Source organism: Lepisosteus oculatus, chromosome 13, assembly GCF_040954835.1.
Source record: "Lepisosteus oculatus isolate fLepOcu1 chromosome 13, fLepOcu1.hap2, whole genome shotgun sequence".
Taxonomy (NCBI): Eukaryota; Metazoa; Chordata; class Actinopteri; order Semionotiformes; family Lepisosteidae; genus Lepisosteus; species Lepisosteus oculatus.
In genome coordinates, this window is record NC_090708.1 from 29,254,368 (window position 1) to 29,272,527 (window position 18,160).

The following is an 18,160-nucleotide window of genomic DNA, read 5'->3' on the forward strand; positions in this document are numbered from 1 at the left end:
ACAGTAGGCGAACAGTCCGAGACGAGAGGCGAGGTCCAAAGTCAAAAAGGCAGAAGTGGAATCCAGAATTCAGAATAAACGAGGTATGGGGAAAAATGCCAGGTAGAGCTCTCAAGGAGTAGACTCAATACCGAGCAATGGGAAGCAGGTTAGGATAGTATAAATAGCACAGCATGCTGCACGGTAGAATGTTTGCAGGTGGGTTAACACGTGCGGCGGCGCTTGTTAATAATAACCTGCTGCTGGTGCTGATTAGATCGCTTAAGAGTTGGTCTCCGCTGGCTGGGGGTCGTGACAGGCACACTGGCCAGCCCCTGAGGGCCTAGCACTGAGGCAGAAAAGCAGCTCCAAACCATAATGCTTCCACCACCATGCTTTACAGTTGGTATGAGGTTCTTTTGGTCAAAGGCAGTTTTTGGTTTTCGCCAAACATGACGTCTGGCATTGTGGCCAAACAGCTCTACCTTTGTCTCATCCGTCCAGAGCACAATGTTCCAATAGTTGTGATCTTCACCTAGGTGTTGTCTGGTAAACTTCAGTCATGCATCTATATTCTTTTTTGAGAGCAGAAGTGTCTTCTTTCCTGACCCTCGCATGAAGGGCAAAGTTGTATAGTCTCTTTTGGATGGTTGACTCATGCACTTTGACATTGACTGAGGCAAAACTTGCCTGTAATTCCCTTGATGTTATCCTGGGGTTCTTGGAGACTTCCTGCAGCATGTTTCAGTCAGCTCTTGGGCTAAATTTGATGGAACGACCTGGCCTGGATAGATTGCCAGTGGTTTGAAATTTTCTCCATTTTGTAGATGATCTTTCAGACAGTGTAGTGATTGACTACACATTTCTTGGAAATGGCTATAAAACCCTTCCCAGACTCAGACCAAACCAGACAACAGGTGTCTGATGTTTATAGAAGGCAGTGTCCTCTGAGTTCCCCTCTAATGATGTTCTAATCATTTCCACCTGTTTTGGTGTACCTCATTGTAATTTTAAGCATTTGATGCAATGATAAAGGTATGGGTGTACTACATTTTTCCACACAAGGAAATTGCATTTCTGTTGATTTAAATAGCACAAATGAGCGCAAAATGCAGTTTGTCAGTTATTTTTTTTAAATGAGATCACTTTTATCTATCAGTATTGTTGAAATGATGATCAAATATCCATTTGTCCAAAAATGTAAAACCTTTTCATGTGGTGTACTTACGTTTTCACACCACTGTATATAGTACATGTCAAAGATAAAGGTGCATTATGATATAACATAAACATAAAAGTTCTGCATGAATCTTTTAAAATTGTGAATAAGAATGAAATAATGAAATATACTGTATAAAGTATATAGGTTAACCACTTTTATTGTAATATTTTCACTGAGAGGAAGCAAACCAGATTAGACACCATTACAAGTGATGATAATAGCAGCTTTATGATAACCCTAAAGACAATACTATTATGTCAGTAGAGGGGGAGACATATACTGCATATATTAACAACGAAAAGTTAAGAAAAGGTATGAGTATTACTTAAAAGAACATATAAAACTGATGAAAATAATGCTAAATGAACTACAAATTATTGGTGATGGTGTAGTATTTCTGAGTACATGATTATGTAGAGTTAAAAGAGTACTTAATATGTTGAAAAAAGTGCAAAAACACAATAACATGCATACATGGAACAATAAAATAATAAAAGAATGACATTTTGAATATAAATTATGCAGAAACTAGAAATCAGAGGTATATTTACTACAGTTGGAATAAAATTTATATCCAAAAGATAAGAAACAGGTGATCTTATAAATCACTATGTAGTGGCATGGCTTATTAATAATACAGGAATTAAGTTTGCTGCATCCTTGCCAGTTCCTCTCTCCCTCGTCTCAGTAGTGCTGGATACAGAGAGGCTATTCCAATTGGTTCAGATTTAAGCTGTTTTTCTAGCTGATAGAGTTTCCTGATAAGGAACAACTCCCAAGGCCGAGATTCTCCAGCCACCCTAATAAATGGTCATCTCTGGTGCCTTACGGTTTGGGAGAGTCTCATCCCATGGTTTACAACCCTAAGATCAGAATGCATTTCTACTCATCCTCCACCCCAACCAGCCAATCAGGAACTGGTAGGGCAGGACAACTCCACGTGGGTCTCGAATGCCGTGAAATTTTCAACCGATGAACAACCGTAGTTCCTCCAGATAAAAGAGGCAGCACAGGGCTCAGAAGCTGCCCCTCCAGGACATTCTCAGACTCAGCTCGGACAATCACGTGATGGTCAGTGTGTCCGAGTGCCAGGACTTTACTTTGTTCTAAGAGACTGGAGGTCTAACGAAACACTCGCCGGATCAAGGAGTGAACTACTGTCGGAACTGTCGACAGCTGAATCTCAGTATTCAGAACTAGCGCTACATTGGGAACGAACCAATCTTCTTCCTGTCTAAAGAGTGACTTGCTTGGACATGCAGTCACTTTTCATGTGCACAAACTCTTGCTAGTTCAGCCAAGACTAACTAGCGAATCTTCAGAGAATCAGGAATCTCTCCATACTTCTCCCACTTCACGCCGCAACAGGACTGCTGATTGGACAGAGGATGCCGATTGGACACAGCAACAGCCTGTTTTTGTTTCCTTGTGTCCGCGGGAGATCTGAATCCAAGCAGATTGGATGAGTGTTCAACATTCTGCATTACAGCTCGAGAATTCAATTGTTACCTCAACGCCAGTTTATATCAATTTAATTCCTATGAACGACGTACTTGTTTTTGAGTTTCTAGGGTAGACGTTGTAATCAAGGCTCATTAAAGAAACGGTATAAATGAAAGGTATACTGAATGCATGTCTCTCTTGGTATTTGTAACTCTTCGTTATCAAATATATGCCTTTTGTATTCTGCTAGCCCTCAATCTTAAGAGCTGTTATGTTTATATGCACATTTCATATATAAATATATGTATTCTTGTTCATTAGTATCCGTGTTTGTGCATTGCTGAGTTATTCCGCAAGGTCGATTTTCTAATAGCCATCAAAGAATCATTTTGTGACTTACTGTTACAATTAAAAATTGTCCCAGTAAATGCATAAAACCTCTACAACTACATAAAGGGAAACCATTAGAGACACAAAATTGCAGTGACTTAAAACCTTAATCAAACTATTAGAAGCTTAAATAGACAAAGAAGAACAAAAACAATGAAATAAAACTATTGTTATAGTCTAATAGAACATGAGAATAAATTGAGGTTAAGTCTTTATTATTTTACAGGAGAACCTAATAGGGAAAGGTATAGAAGCACATACTGTATGTTATGGAAACATAGAGAGACTTTTGTTTGAGTTGAGCTGGTTAAAAACAGTACAGGAATTATTTTAAGTTTAATTCTATAGTACAACTCAGTTTATTATAGTCTGGTTCTACAACAGACCTTTGTAACAAGAGCATTACTATTGCAAGTAAAATAAAGAATGAAAGATCTGTATATAAGAAATGTTCAATTTTAAAGAGACATTAACTCACCAATGTGAAATGATTGATCCTGTAGTTCAGTTTCATTGACAAGACCATGTCATTACAACTTAAAAGACAAAGTAAATTATACTGCATTATACTATATGGTGTAGCTGACAGCATGTTGATGGACCAAGGGTAAAAGGATACTTATGTAGTATGTACTTCATTAGTTTTGGTGTTGCTCATTCAGAAAACATGCTCACTTAATCATTTTCTCTAATTTATTTAGGGGGAAAAGGCTGTGAATCTCCCATGGGACTTTTGGCAGTTGAAAAATACAAGCCACAACTGGAAAGTCTAAAGCTTAAACTGTAGTGGCAAGAAGAAAAGAACAAAGAACTGATCGCTGAACATCATTTTCTAAGAGACCAGTTGATGGAATGTACAGTAAGTAACACCTTTTTCTATGTCATGTAGGTAAGGTTATTATTACTGTACCATGCCAGTAGCTGATGAGGACAAGACTTTACCAAAAAATCCCTATTTATACAGTTGTAAGGCAAATGTAAACAATGTGCAATTGCATTGTAAGGTCTGTTTCATTTAATAAATAAAAAATAGATTTTAATTTGAATTTCAATCAGCATTTGTCTTTTGTATATTAAGTAAGTTGCATATTTTTAATATCTTTAAATAACATATTTGTTGCTTTTCACAGCAAGAAAAAGAAAGCGCTTCCAACTGAGCCATCTTTATCAGGAGATCAAGACACGTAAAGTTAATAGACACTAATCATTTCCCTGGGCAAGAATGATTGAAAGATTGACCAGCATGTGGAGGTGGCAGCTTATTATCTTTACACTGAAATGGCAATATTTCAGTTGAGCCCTCACATTGGACACCACACCTATCTGAAGAGATCTTGGGCTCCCAACCCCCAAACCACATAGACACTAAAACAGTAAGGGGCTTTGCTGGCAAATGTGTGCTTTTCTATTTTTTCTAGCCATTATACTTTGTTCACTTTATTTGTGTTTTTTTTCCATTAATGGTGGATTATAAAACACAAGTAGTCGTGTTATTAGGAATCATTTAAAATCCTCAACTAGGACCGCTAAAGGGACTCGTTTCTGCAGCACCTGTTACAGGATTATTCTGTCAGTGCCTATAACACAGTCTCCAATTAAAATAGTCACAATTATTCAAAGATAAGTGTTTTCAGTATCATTTTGAATATGAGAGAAAGTTATGGAAAGAAGGAAAATTTGTTAATGGTTGCAGTAAGAGTGTTGCCTCTGAGAACCAGTCATGACAAACCTACAGTAGATATATAATTCCTTATGAATGAATTGTTTTTCTCTGTTTAAGATTTTTCCACCCTACTCAGTAAATACCTCATCTTCCAACTTTGTGTTGCAGTAAATGCTCCTTCCCGTGTTGTGCTACAATACAAGAAGGTGCTGAAATTATTCAGAAGAAAGGGAACGATGAAGGAAGTGTTTCAGTGGATGAATGTAGACAGGAACACAATTGTTTCAACAGCTGCCATTTTAGAGTAATTAGTGCACCTGAGAAATACAATGAGAATTTACAGTCTTATACCAGAAGTACAAAGCTGCTTGAGTTGTTAAAGCTCTATTCAGCAGCAATAGATAGTGAAATAAAATCCAAAACTGAAAAAATGAAAATGGAAGGCAAGTTGCTCACTCTGAAGAAGAAGACTTGCTGTTAAGTGTTGAATTAGGTCAAGAGTTGTTTCACTGCATTTAAATACTGTAAGTCTTTTACACTTTTAATTTATCACGTTATTGTTTCTTACACTATTTTTCATTTAATGCCACTTCCTGTACCTGTACTTCAATAACCTTTACATTGGTGGCAACAAAAGGAAATCTGTAGCATTGTAAGTTTTTCATGTCTTTGAAATTATTGAGCTCACCATTCCTGTAGGAAGATTTTTCTAATCTTTCCATTTTTGTATTTGTTAACCGACTTTCATATTTAATCTATTTTTTCTGTATTAATAGTAATGTTTACTTTGTTAGCATGCCTCAGTGATGTTGTTGAAAATGTAGGATATTTGTTATATTTAATTTCTGTGTAAAATACAAATATTTTTCATTAAGATACTGTAACGTTGTCCAAGATTTACGTTTTTGTATTTGCAAAATATTTTTATAAGTTATAAAGTGGTTACAATTATTGTAATTAAAAGAATCTTGTTTTGAAAATGTGTTCTGTATTATTGGCACATTTAATGTGTGGTTTATGAAGGCATTATTAATGTCTATTAATAGTTTACTGCAACATGATTTTGCATTAATAAGCATGAATAGGTACACTTTTTACATGGGGTACTGCAAAAACATTAATACGCTGGGAACAAGAGCTTTATTAATGTCTTTTAATAGTTTACTGCACATTATTTTGCATGAATTGGCATGAATAGGTTCAATCTTTGAAGTGCTGCAAACAATGTGTAAAAGGCTTGTAAAGCCTTAACAAATGCCTCTTAATAATATATATCAACCCAATGTGTGGTTAGTAAATAGGAAATTTGTTCATAAGGCTTAGTCTGAATGTGGTTGATGGTTATAAGTGGCAGAATACTGTAACAGCACATTCAGAAAAGACCATACTGCAATTCTACGACTGTCCTGGATGAATGGAGTCAACAGCCTGGAACTGCATACACACTGTCTTCAAGACATCTACGTTTACCAAAAATATCTAGTATACCTTCAGTTGTGATCTTGTAGTTGAGTAAACTGTGGATCTCTTCAAAGGGTGTTCTATAAAGCACTTAGGTGTGCCAAAGACAGCTTGTGTTGCTCTTCTACAGTGCATAGAATTTATGTTTAGCAAAACAAAAATTGACATCTGTTAATGTGTTGGTCTCGCTCTATATTCTATGAGTCTGTGTTAAATCCATTTTGAGAAAACATTTACAAAGCATGAAAACCAGAGTTAATAAAGGCCTAAGAACACCTTTGTTAATCCTTAATTAATATTTTGTTCATTTTCAATAAACTATGAATCCTTGTTAGTTCATTATTAATACAGCATTTATAAACCCTTAATATCGCAACCTTTTTCTAAAGTGGTATAATTTCTTTATATACATTTGTAAATCATTCCTTTATAGTATGTGTACATCAGTTAATCCTTCATACTCTTGCCTGTTCATTGCAGATTTGCAGTTTTGTTTCAGATCTTTTTTCTCAAATGTGCTGGATCTACTGTAACTCTCATCATCTATATCTGAGGTGGTCTATTATTTGTCTTATCTTCCGGCCAGAGTTCTAATAGCAGCATACTCTGAGACATGCTCAGATTCCTTCCAAATTTCTCTTCTCTTTTTCCCTGTACTCCGTTTATTCTGGTCAAATTTCAGGGCAGCATACATGAGCACATCACTGCCTCCTCTCTGCAGACAAAGCCAGAGCAATAACTAATTAGAACAAAATAATGAGAATCACCAATATTCAGTATTCAAGCAATATTCATATGGACAAAAACTGATTTTCTGTTATAATGAATATCCATTAATTATTAGTGTTACAGTATCCTGGAGCTTAACTACATGGTAGACAGAATGTCAGTCCATTGCAGGACAAACACACAGTAATCATTTACAGTTAGTTCTCAAAACTTCCACCTTATAAGTAGGTGAGTAGAAACTAGAGCACCTAGAGAAAACCCATGAGGAAAGAGCATAACAAACTCCACATAGAATGTACCACCAGAATCAATTCCAGGAACTAAAAATTGCAAGGTAGCAATTGTAGGATAGGTGTGTTATCTCTATACTTAATAGCATACAGTTTAATAATAACATAATATAATTCACTACCCAATAGTTACATTAATGACTTTTTAGAATAGATTGTTTGGTTCTTTTTTGGATACACATCTTCACACATACAGGTATAAATTATTCTGTGATTTTAAAATAATTTGATGTAAAAATATATTTACCTGATCATCTTGAGACTGGGAATGAGAAGCATGATGGGTATTTTCAGAAACATGTCCTAAGATAAAAAGTTAGAGAAGTAAGAATACAGGTTAACTCATATCTTTTCTGACATATATAACTTTGCTCTGTTCACTGCTATTTTTCCAATATAACAACATTTTTATATATTTTTAAGTAAGATACATTATGTATTTTGTCAATCATTCTGTTATATGATAGTTTTGTTCCTATTCCATTGGGGTATGAAGGAATCTGGAAGGCACCTATGGATACTTTCGACAAGTAAAGGGTATACAAACTGTCTCAGTTTTAGGTCATAGTCTCCTACTTTTTGGACCACTACACACATTTATGTGACATTAAAAAGCTTACAACAACCATCACACTGAGTTTATTTGAAACTATTCACCTTATATCTGAACAATGAAGGTCTTTCTATATTGTGTTGCTAATAACACAAAAAAATAACATTTTAGTTATATCTTGTTTGCGTGTGATTACAGTTAAATAGTAGAAATAGAACAGTATAAAAGAAGTGGAGCTCATAGACGTCTGCAAACAGAGCCTTAATTTGACCAGAGTACAATAAGAATTGCAAATGTGTTCTTTGAATACAAGTTATTAAACACAGAAACTGCTGATTTGGTGGGCTACGTTTCTAAAAGTAGGAAAACACCTGAGTGAATGTTTATTAACATTTTGTCTACAATGGTCATTAGTTTCATTGTCAATACTTCTGTAGCGGCGAGGCTTATTAATAAGAAAGAATTGAGTGTTCTGAGCTTTCCCAAATGAGGCCCTATCTCTGTTCATCTCTGTGGTGCAGCCACAGAGAAACTATTCATGCAGGCTGATTTAAGGTTTCTTTTGATAAGGGACAGCTCCCAAAGGGGGATGCACTTAGCTAAGCCTGGCTATCATGATCAATGGTCATCCATTGGCGCCTATCTGTCTAGGGAGTGCCAGATAGACATCTGGACTGCATTCCTAAGTGTAAGGAGTAAGTGACTCATATCTCACCTTGATCAACCAATCAGGGACTGGTAGGGCCGAGTAATCCACGTGGGACTCTGATGCCCATGGAACTTTCAGCCAATCAACGAGCTGAAGTTCCTCCAGGTAAAAACAGGCAACACAGAGAGCCTGGTAGAAAATTCTGTGTAGAATTCTGTGCACTTTTCTAAAGGGAATTCAAAGGAGAATTCCAGGGCAGGACGGCCCAGGAGCAGAAGTCTCCCAAGGGCAGGACATTCTCGCAGCGCGCCTCCTGACCATCCTGAGACTCAGCCCGGACAACCACGGAACGGCCAGTGTGTCCGAGTGCCAGAACTTTCCTTTGTTCTAAGAGTGTAGAGCGGAGGTTGCCAGAGAGTAACCAGAGGATCCACCCGAGGTTAGCACCAGCAGCAAGCCTCATGAACAGGTCGGAACTGTGGACAGCTGAATCACCATTAAGAACTAGCGCTTCATCAGGAACGAACCGGTCTTCTTCCTGACCTGCTGGGACCCACAGTTATCTTTTCTCCTGAGCACAGCTTTGCTAGTTAAAGCCAACACTAACTAGCCGGTCAGTGAGCATCAGCAGCGCACCGTCGCAAGCCGTACAGCACAGCCTGGCACCGAGCCAGAGAGCGCGGGTTGGACAGTAACAGCCTGCAACTGTTTCTTTGTGCCCGCAGGAGATCTGAATCCCCAGAGATTGGATGAGTATTCAACTGCATTACTGCGCGAGAATTCAATTGTTATCCCAACCAGTTGATATCAATTTAATTCCTAAGAGTTATGTACTTGTTTTGAGTATCTAATGTAGAAGTTATAACCAAGTTAATTTACGAAACGGTCTAAATGAATGATATACTGAACGTATGTCCTCTTGATATATGTAACGCTTCGTAACTGACTGAATATATAGCTTTTGTATTCTGATAACCCTCTCGATAAGATCTGTTAGGTTTATATGCATATTCTATGTATAAATAAATGTATCCTCGTGTATTAGTACCTGTGTGTGTGTGCGTTGTTTGAGTTATATCGCATGGTTGGATTCTAAGGCCATCAAAAGAATCATTTTGTGATTTACTGCTACAGTGAATAATTGTCCCAGTTTATGCCCATGTAGATTATGCCGGTTCAGGGACGCCAAATATGTAATCATAGTGGCTCTCTGAAGGCACCAGTTCTGTAGGGTTTGGGCATTTACTGAGACAATTATTAATTGTAGCAGTAAATCACAAAGTTGATTCTTTTGATGGCTTTAGAATCCAACCATGCGACATAACTCAAACAACGCGCACACACAGGTACTAATACACAAGGATACATTTATTAATACATAGAATATGCATATAAACCTAACAGATCTTATCGAGAGGGTTATCAGAATACAAAAGATATATATTCAATCAGTTACAAAGAGTTACACATCAAGAGGAAATACGTTCAGTATATCATTCATTAAGACCGTTTCGTAAAGTGAACTTGGTTACAACCTCTACATTAGATACTCAAACAAGTACATAACTCTTAGGAATTAAATTGATATCAACTGGTTGGGATAACAATTGAATTCTCGAGCTGTAATGCATTGAAGTTGAATACTCATCCAATCTTTGGGGATTCAGATCTCCTGCGGGCACAAAGAAACAGTTGCAGGCTGTTGCTGTCCAATCTGCGCTCTCTGGCTCGGTGCCAGGCTGTGCTGTGCGGCTTGCGACGGTGCGCTGCTGATGTTCACTGTTGGCTTTAACTAGCAAAGTTTGTGCACAGGAGAAAAGATGACTGTGGGTCCCAGCAAGTCAGGAAGAGGACCGGTTCGTTCCTGATGAAGAGCTAGTTCTGAATAGTGATTCAGCTTTCCACAGTTCCGACTTGTTCACGAGGCCTGCTGCTGGTTACTCTCTGGCAACCTCCACTCTAGACTCTTAGAACAAAGGAAAGTTCTGGCACTCGGACACACTGGCCGTTCCGTGGTTGTCCGGGCTGAGTCTCAGGATGGTCAGGAGGCGCGCTGCGAGAATGTCCTGCCCTTGGGATTCTCCTTTGAATTCCTTCTGAATCTTGTCTGAATCTTGTTGAATCTCTCAGGCTCTCTGTGTTGCCTGTTTTTACCTGGAGGAACTTCAGCTCATTGATTGGCTGAAAGTTCCATGGGCATCAGAGTCCCACGTGGGTTACTCGGCCCTACCGGTCCCTGATTGGTTGATCAAGGTGAGATATGAGTCACTTAGTCCTGACACTTAGGAATGCAATCCAGATGTCCAACTCGCACTCCCTAGACAGATAGGCGCCAATGGGTGACCATTGATCATGATAGCCAGGCTTAGCTAAGTGCATCCCCCTTTGGGAGCTGTCCTTGGACCTTAAATCACCTTGCATGAATGGTTTCTCTGTGGCTGCACCACAGAGATGAACAGAGAAATGAGGCCTAATTTGGGAAAGCTCAGAAACACTTAATTCTGCCTTATTATTAAGCCTCGCCGCTACACCCAAATCCTACAGAACTGGTGCCTTCAGAGAGCACACTACACTTCAAAAGAAGTAAAGTAGAATAAATAGCTTGAGTGAAGGCAGTTTCACATTGTGTTACTGTTAACATGGAGTGCCCATTTTTATTGTTGTCTCATCGAGTTCTGAGCCAGCTGACATTTGATGCTCACTGCTGTATGGTTGTATGGTTGACGTTTCCTGTTTCTTATTTCTAAGGTGAACTGGTTCTGTAGCACATCAATACAGTATATGCATTTCGATATGATCCTGTTCATATGTGCAGCATTTCTCTCAAGCCATGTACTGCATAATTCAAACCTGAATAGACTGAATACCTGTACTGTGATAATATCTTCTTCTCTTGTTCAGTCGATAAATAAGGACAACGATGGTTATCAAGAGCACAGCACTCACGCCAGCCAGAGCCAGGACTGTAAGAAGACCATACCCTTCACATGGCCCTGTTCAATTAATACAAAAGTACTCACTCTAAAGATATTGTAGAAAAACTGACAAATACGCACTGCAATTGCCATTCATGAATTCTTTACAACACATTAGATATTAATAGTGTCATTAACCTGCCAAGAACTTCCACTTATTTGTGATTGAATTCTATTAATAAAAATGTGTTCTCACTTATGGTATAAACAATTTGTTAACATATTGTTAAGAAATTATATAAATAATTTGATGTTGATAACTTGTTTCCGTGCATTTCAAAATTTGGAAAACCTAAAGTGCTAATGAGAATAGATATGCAGAGACAATTACCTGGATTTGGCTTCTCAGCTGCGGTTTCATTGGCTTTTTCATTCATAAATAAGAAGAATAAGAACATCAATTATATAAAGAAAACTTAAATATAAACACAAAATATAAAAAAATGTAAACTTAAATATAAACAACATTACAAATACAAAGTAAAGTTAAAATGGCACCCCTCTTTCTAAAGATTATTTTATAAATTTATGGCATCATTGTCCAACAATATTCTAACCACTTTATCCAATACAGAGTCACAAGGGGATCTCACCAAGCAGTGGGCAGAAGGCTGGATACAGCCTGGGCGGGATGCCAGTTAATTGCAGGGCAAGAACAGACTCCAACACACACAAATTTTCTCAGAAATCAATTAGGCTACCAGTATTTCTTTGGACTGTGGGAGGAAACTGGACTACCTACAGGAAACCCATGCGAACACATGAGAACATACAAACTCTGCGCAGATAGTACCTTAGGTACTACAGGTACTTTAGTATTTTTGAGTGCTTACTGTTATAGGAAGGAAGGAAGAAGAAACCCATGAATTAAGTTTTCCCTGTCTTCTCCTGTAGGCATCTTTTTCCAGAATGGAAATATTACTGGAATTTACTACACAAAGAAACTACTACTACTAACCATTAATTAAAAGTACTACTGTACCAATCTCCAATATGAGTTATCCAGGACTACAGAAGATGACACATTTAGATGGTGTGGAAGGATATCTCGAAATGGACTACAATCAGGAGTAAATTGCCTTGGGAACAGAGGGCTGGCATATTAGCCCCTTTCCTAGTAGGAGAAGCACAAAAGGCTTATTTCAATTTGGAGCATCAAGATACAGAAAACTTTGATGAACTTAAGAAAGAAATCTTTCCCTGGTTGGGGTTGAATACTACTGTATGAGCCCAAAGGTTCCATAGCTGGGTATACTAACTGGAGAAACCACCAAGGTCTCAAATGTTTGATTTGATTCACCTGGCCAGAAAATGACTATGACCTGAAGAACTTCTAGATCCCAAGATTGTTGAATAAATAGTAATTTGAGCACTTTTTCTGTAGATTACCAGTTTTTTGAGGCATGCAAAACCCAAATCAGTGGATCAAATTGTAGAGACAATTGTTAAGAGACAAAGGGTCACGGCACTATTTAATCTCTCAGAATGAGCAGACATTTCCTTGACACAAGCCTCTCACTACTGGTGAGAATTTGAAGTCCTGAAGCTATAATCATAACACTGGACATTGAATGGCCAACTCAAAGCGACCTCCATTTTCTCAAAAGAAGTACAGAATAAATTAATAAATAAGCAAGAGATCCACGATAGTATTCTTTAGATGAGAAAGAAAGGTGATGAGAAAAAGGGAACACATCAAGTTTTGTTTTGGAATTCAAGGAAGAAAGTCTAATGATTACTAAGAAAAGGAATAAAAGAAAGACCAATTGCTGAGGCAGTCTATTCATATCTAATTTTATACTGTTAAGAAGGAAAGACTGGATCTGTTTGTTTGTTTTTTTTAACGATGAAATGGCAAGATTTATTTTTCTGACTTTGAGAAGAAATTTATATTTGTTTTGGATATGAGATTTTTTTTTTCCACTGTGTTGGTGACAAGTGTTTTTTTTTGTTTTTGTGCTTTTTATTTTATCAGGGCAGACCAGCTTCCTCGGTATGCAGTATAAGTTATTTTTAAAGAATATACCCATTAGAAGGAAGTGAACCAATTGTTGTTTTATTTTTTCAATTATTTCTCTGTAAAATACTTATTTTGTTAAGTGTAACTTGCCTAAGGTGTGTTCTTGTCTCAATTCCTGACTACTTACTGGCCCAACTGATGAACACAACCTCCTTCACATCTCACTGCCCAGGTCTGAAATTGAACCCAGATCCCCAGAGGTGCAAGGCAGTAATGTTCACTGTACAGTCTATGCCATCATTATAATATCCATTATGATATACTGTATGGTTACTTTTTTATTTTTACACGTTTAAAACTGGAACTAAATTGTGGAGTACAATTTTAAAGAATACATTGTGAATGTGTTTTTAAGGCCAATCCAAAGGCATGTTATGACACAACAGTGATGACCTGTGTGTAGATAACTGTATTTTAGGTTTGATGTTCAAATTCTTTGGATAAAGTCATCAGTCAAATACATTTTAATGATAATTTGTTTACCTTCAAACTGTAGAAGAGTTGCATTCCCAAATTCCATATGTGTGGTGGGGATCATTCCACAGAAATACAGCCCAGCATCCGAGAGCTCCACATGCAAGATACTGAGGTTAAAACTGCTGCTGCCCTTCTGAATTTTAAAACGATTTATGCTGAATCCATTATGAATTGTTGATCCATTCACATTGCTGTAGGTGGACAGTATACACAGAGGAGCCTGACCTGTGTCCTGTTTGAACCAGGCCAGGTGACCTGGGTCTCTCATCAGAACACAGCACTGCAAGGTGACAGTGTCTCCAGGCTTCACTGTCAGTGAGAGAGATGGCTGAGAGACGGCACCTCCAGGAGCCAGACCTAGAACTACTAACAAGAGAGAACAACTTATTTAAACTGACAAGAAGGCTTAACTTTTTTTTTTATTTTCAGACAAGTTGTTTAAAAAAGTGTTGAATTGCAAGTGTTCAAATATAAAACCATATATTTTAAGATTTGGTATAGCTAAGTGACAAAGAAATTAATTCATAAAATAGAACTTACATCTAAATTAAGATAATATAAAGATAATGCACTTTTTAACATATGTAGAACATATATAGTATTGTTGATATGTTTCATTTAATAGTCTGAAAAATATTTTAAAGAAAACCAAAAAAATTTATTTTCTTTACGTAATCAGTTTTTATATAGTGATTATATTTTACAGGGAGGATAGTACATCCAGTGGAATACTATAAATCATTAAGTCTTAAGTAATCATTGATAACTTTGACAAATTATTTAAACTTTGTCAGTGCTGAATGTATACTCGCGGATTTGGAATACTAAAATTAATTTTTCAATTAGCTCGGCATTTTCACTGTTTTTTCAATTAAGTATTAAAACAAACAGAAGGTCAGTCTAATAAAAATGTTTTCAAGAATGTTCTTTAACAATTGTGTTTATAATATTGAACCAAACTTACTTATTGTGTATAGAGTGACAGATAGAATAGAAGCTGCAAACATGCTGTCTTCTCCTGAGGTCTCCTGGCTGTTACAGTGATGACCGAACCCAGAAAACACACTGGAAATAAATAGGGGAGGGTAAGGACACTGCACTGTAAGATAGGCGGGCCATTCATACGTCATCATTTAATAGGGTGTAAAAACATATGTAATTCAGCACAATAAATGTCTCAGATGTAAAACATTGACTGTGTTGCTTATTGCTGTGTCTATAACATATAAGCTTGTAATGAAAGTTTACACACATACAGTACTATTGAGAGCACCTACTACTGCTGTAAATGTCAGATCGCAAAATAAGTCCTTCATTAGTATCATTTATGTTTTCATCCAGGTGATTTAACACATTTAAATTACATACAGTATTTAATTAAAAGCTTGCAACACCTTTTTCATTTATTCCAAATAACAGGAGAGGTAGATAGATACCAGTCATCTTATTTTGGGCCTTATTAAATAAATGCATATTAATGACTTCACTTCGGTCTGGCTGAATTATCAAACAGATGAGCCCCTCTTCTTAGCCAGTAAATGAGCTTTACTGTATATTCAGACTGAAGAAGAGTGACACTCTATAGAAAAATGGAAATCCTGGACTATGTGGTTAATTTTTAGGCAGATTTGCTGAATGGTGATCTGATCTACAATATATAGTATTACCCCAATTCAAGTGAGCCAAGTGACCCAAAGTCATCCATTAGGTGTCATATGGGCAGATACAGATGATCATATTCCAAGGCCCTCTGGTCAGTTTGTTATAGTTATAGCATGTTGAATTATGCAATTTTCATAAATAGATTTGTGAAATGAGTATCAGCAAAAAGTGCAACTAACTGGCCAGCTCTTGTTATTCATTTTATTGTTCTTCAGTAAATAAATAATTGTTGATTTAGCTCTGACAGATATTTAAATTAACCCTTATTTAAGTCTCAAATTCAGTTTTATTTTATGTAAAAATGAGTCTTATTATCAGAGATTAATTGACGCAGTGTTGTTCTTCTTTCATTTATCTCTGCAGGAGGTTAATGAAATACGTGGAAAACTAAAACTTGCACTTTAACAGAGAATGTGGACGTGTTTATTGTTCTAATGCCTTTCTATAATGTTACAGCTTTTCCATTGATTTTCTGCCTTCTTGGTGCATCTTATATTCTCAAAATGCTCCACACATTTGCTACAAAATGCTACTAGTATGCAGGAGATGCTGTATTGCGGGTGGCACTGTCCAGATAAGATCATGAGTACTTTAATTTTTTGGAAATTTAAAATATTATCTTAAAGTTCTGGCTAAAATTCAGCCTAGCCTTTTGAACATTTCCTAATTAAATTTGTGAATTAATTTCTCACTTTTACTTTCTGTACCTGTACCTACTGTCTAGTGAGTGTGCTGGTAAATAGTGACTGCTGCATTCACAAAAGTGATATAGTGGATGAAGTGAATTCACTCCTATATGTAAATCACTTTGGGAGGAAAAAAATATATAAATGCAAATATTATTATTGATATAATTGATGCAGACTTTGGTAGCACTAATGTTAACCACTGGTGATAGACATATTTTTACATCCGTAGCAATGTAAGGGTGTTTAATTTACTCAAACAGTAAGTAATGGGAACAGCCAATTGCGAGAGTGCCATTATGGCAGTTAGAAATCACCCAAACAGATTAACAAGCAGTCACGCATAGATTCTAAATATACAATATATACCATTTATAAATACAACACCAAAATATGTAGCAAATAAACCAGAGTAATTAAATGCAAATAAAAATGGTTAATTGATCACACAGGGATTACAAATATATGAATTAATAACATCAGATTACATCAATCAGCTATTGACAATAACATTTGTTTCTGTGTACCTCATAAGTTTCAAATAGTTATTCAAATTGATATTCTCACAGTAAATACAGTGATCCCTTGCAGTACAAGCGAGAAGTTTCTGTTTTGTAATTGCACATAGCACAGGATAGTACCTAATGTTTATTCATTTACTAATGGCTGTAATAATGTAACTGTACTGTAAATGAGCAGGAGTATTATGTTTTCCTATCTATTGTTTATGCACCGGCTAATGACTTTAAGCATGTTAAATAATTAACCAGCAATATTATTATTTTCAAGTTAGTCTCCCTTCATTTGAACCAGTCTAAGAGGCATCATTTTGCACTATTCATTGTTCGGGAGGTTGAGAATGGACCCAGTTTATGATGCTCTGGTTTCTGTTTCAAGCTGTGGGGATGCGCTGTTTAGGAGAGAATTTGAAGCAGCTTCAGTTTTAACTCTGATGTTTCCGTTCTATTTGACGTTCTATAGGTCTCATATCTCACTGCAAATTGTGTAGCCATTCTACAGAAGAACTGCTTTAAGCCTTTTTTAATTTTTTTTTGTGGTTTATACTGAAAAACTTCCCCCAGTGACCCAAACATGCATAAGAAAATGTATCGGCTGTGGAGCCTTCTTACACCCCAAGAAGGCTCCACAACCGAAAAATTGTGTTTTCTTTTTTCTTTTTTCAGTATGGAATAAACCTATTATTTGATCATTTGCAGGCTACACATCCTGATGCAGCTACCCGCCTGAACTAAGAAAATGCATGCTTGATATAACAGAAACAGAGTATTTGACATCACTTCAAGATAAAAAAGAGCCTATCAAGGCATCAGGAAGAAGAACAAATTATCATTGGAACACAAAGAATTACAAAACTGGATATCAAGCAACCAGGAATGACCACAAATTATCTCCTGTGACTTGACTTCTCTACCTGTAAATTGGTGCTCTTGCTGGCTCCTATCATGCAGAAAAATAGTGCTGTATACAGAATACAGAAGTCAGGATAGGAATCAGAACATAAGGAATCAGTCCTTATGTTCTGATTCCTATCCTGACTTCTGTATTCCATTGTCCTACTTTACCTACCCTGAGCAGCTCTCTTAGAATTACCTCTGTAAAATTATCTAATACTAACTTAATAGAATGGATCTGTCCTGTGGAGCCTTAGCAAGATTACTGAGCTCACTGCTAACCTACACTCAGCAGAACTGATCTGAACTACTAAGCTCAGATGTCTGCTCACAAATTCATTTGCATCTACTGGGGGATTTCCAGAAACCTGTCACAACAACTCACTGCTTTTGTTACATAATTCTTGTCAAATAACTTACAAAGGTGTTGTTTTGTAAGGCAGTCCATCAATCCTAAAGGTTTTAATACACTATGTAACAATTGTGAAATGTTATTAAAAAAGTGTCTAACCCATGGAGTGTATATACAATCTTAATTTGTCACACTGA

The 18,160-nt window shown here is 36.7% G+C and overlaps 1 gene segment (V, D, J or C); it reads right to left on the reverse strand.

Annotated features, from left to right (window-relative positions):
* Positions 1 to 5,869: 5,869 nt before the first annotated feature.
* On the reverse strand, positions 5,870 to 14,891 carry LOC138242173 (T-cell receptor alpha chain V region RL-5-like). The segment is given in 6 exon segments: positions 5,870 to 6,873; positions 7,425 to 7,480; positions 11,247 to 11,372; positions 11,686 to 11,718; positions 13,858 to 14,217; positions 14,816 to 14,891. Coding segments are annotated over 6 exon segments (762 nt in total).
* Between the last annotated feature and the right edge of the window lie 3,269 nt (positions 14,892 to 18,160).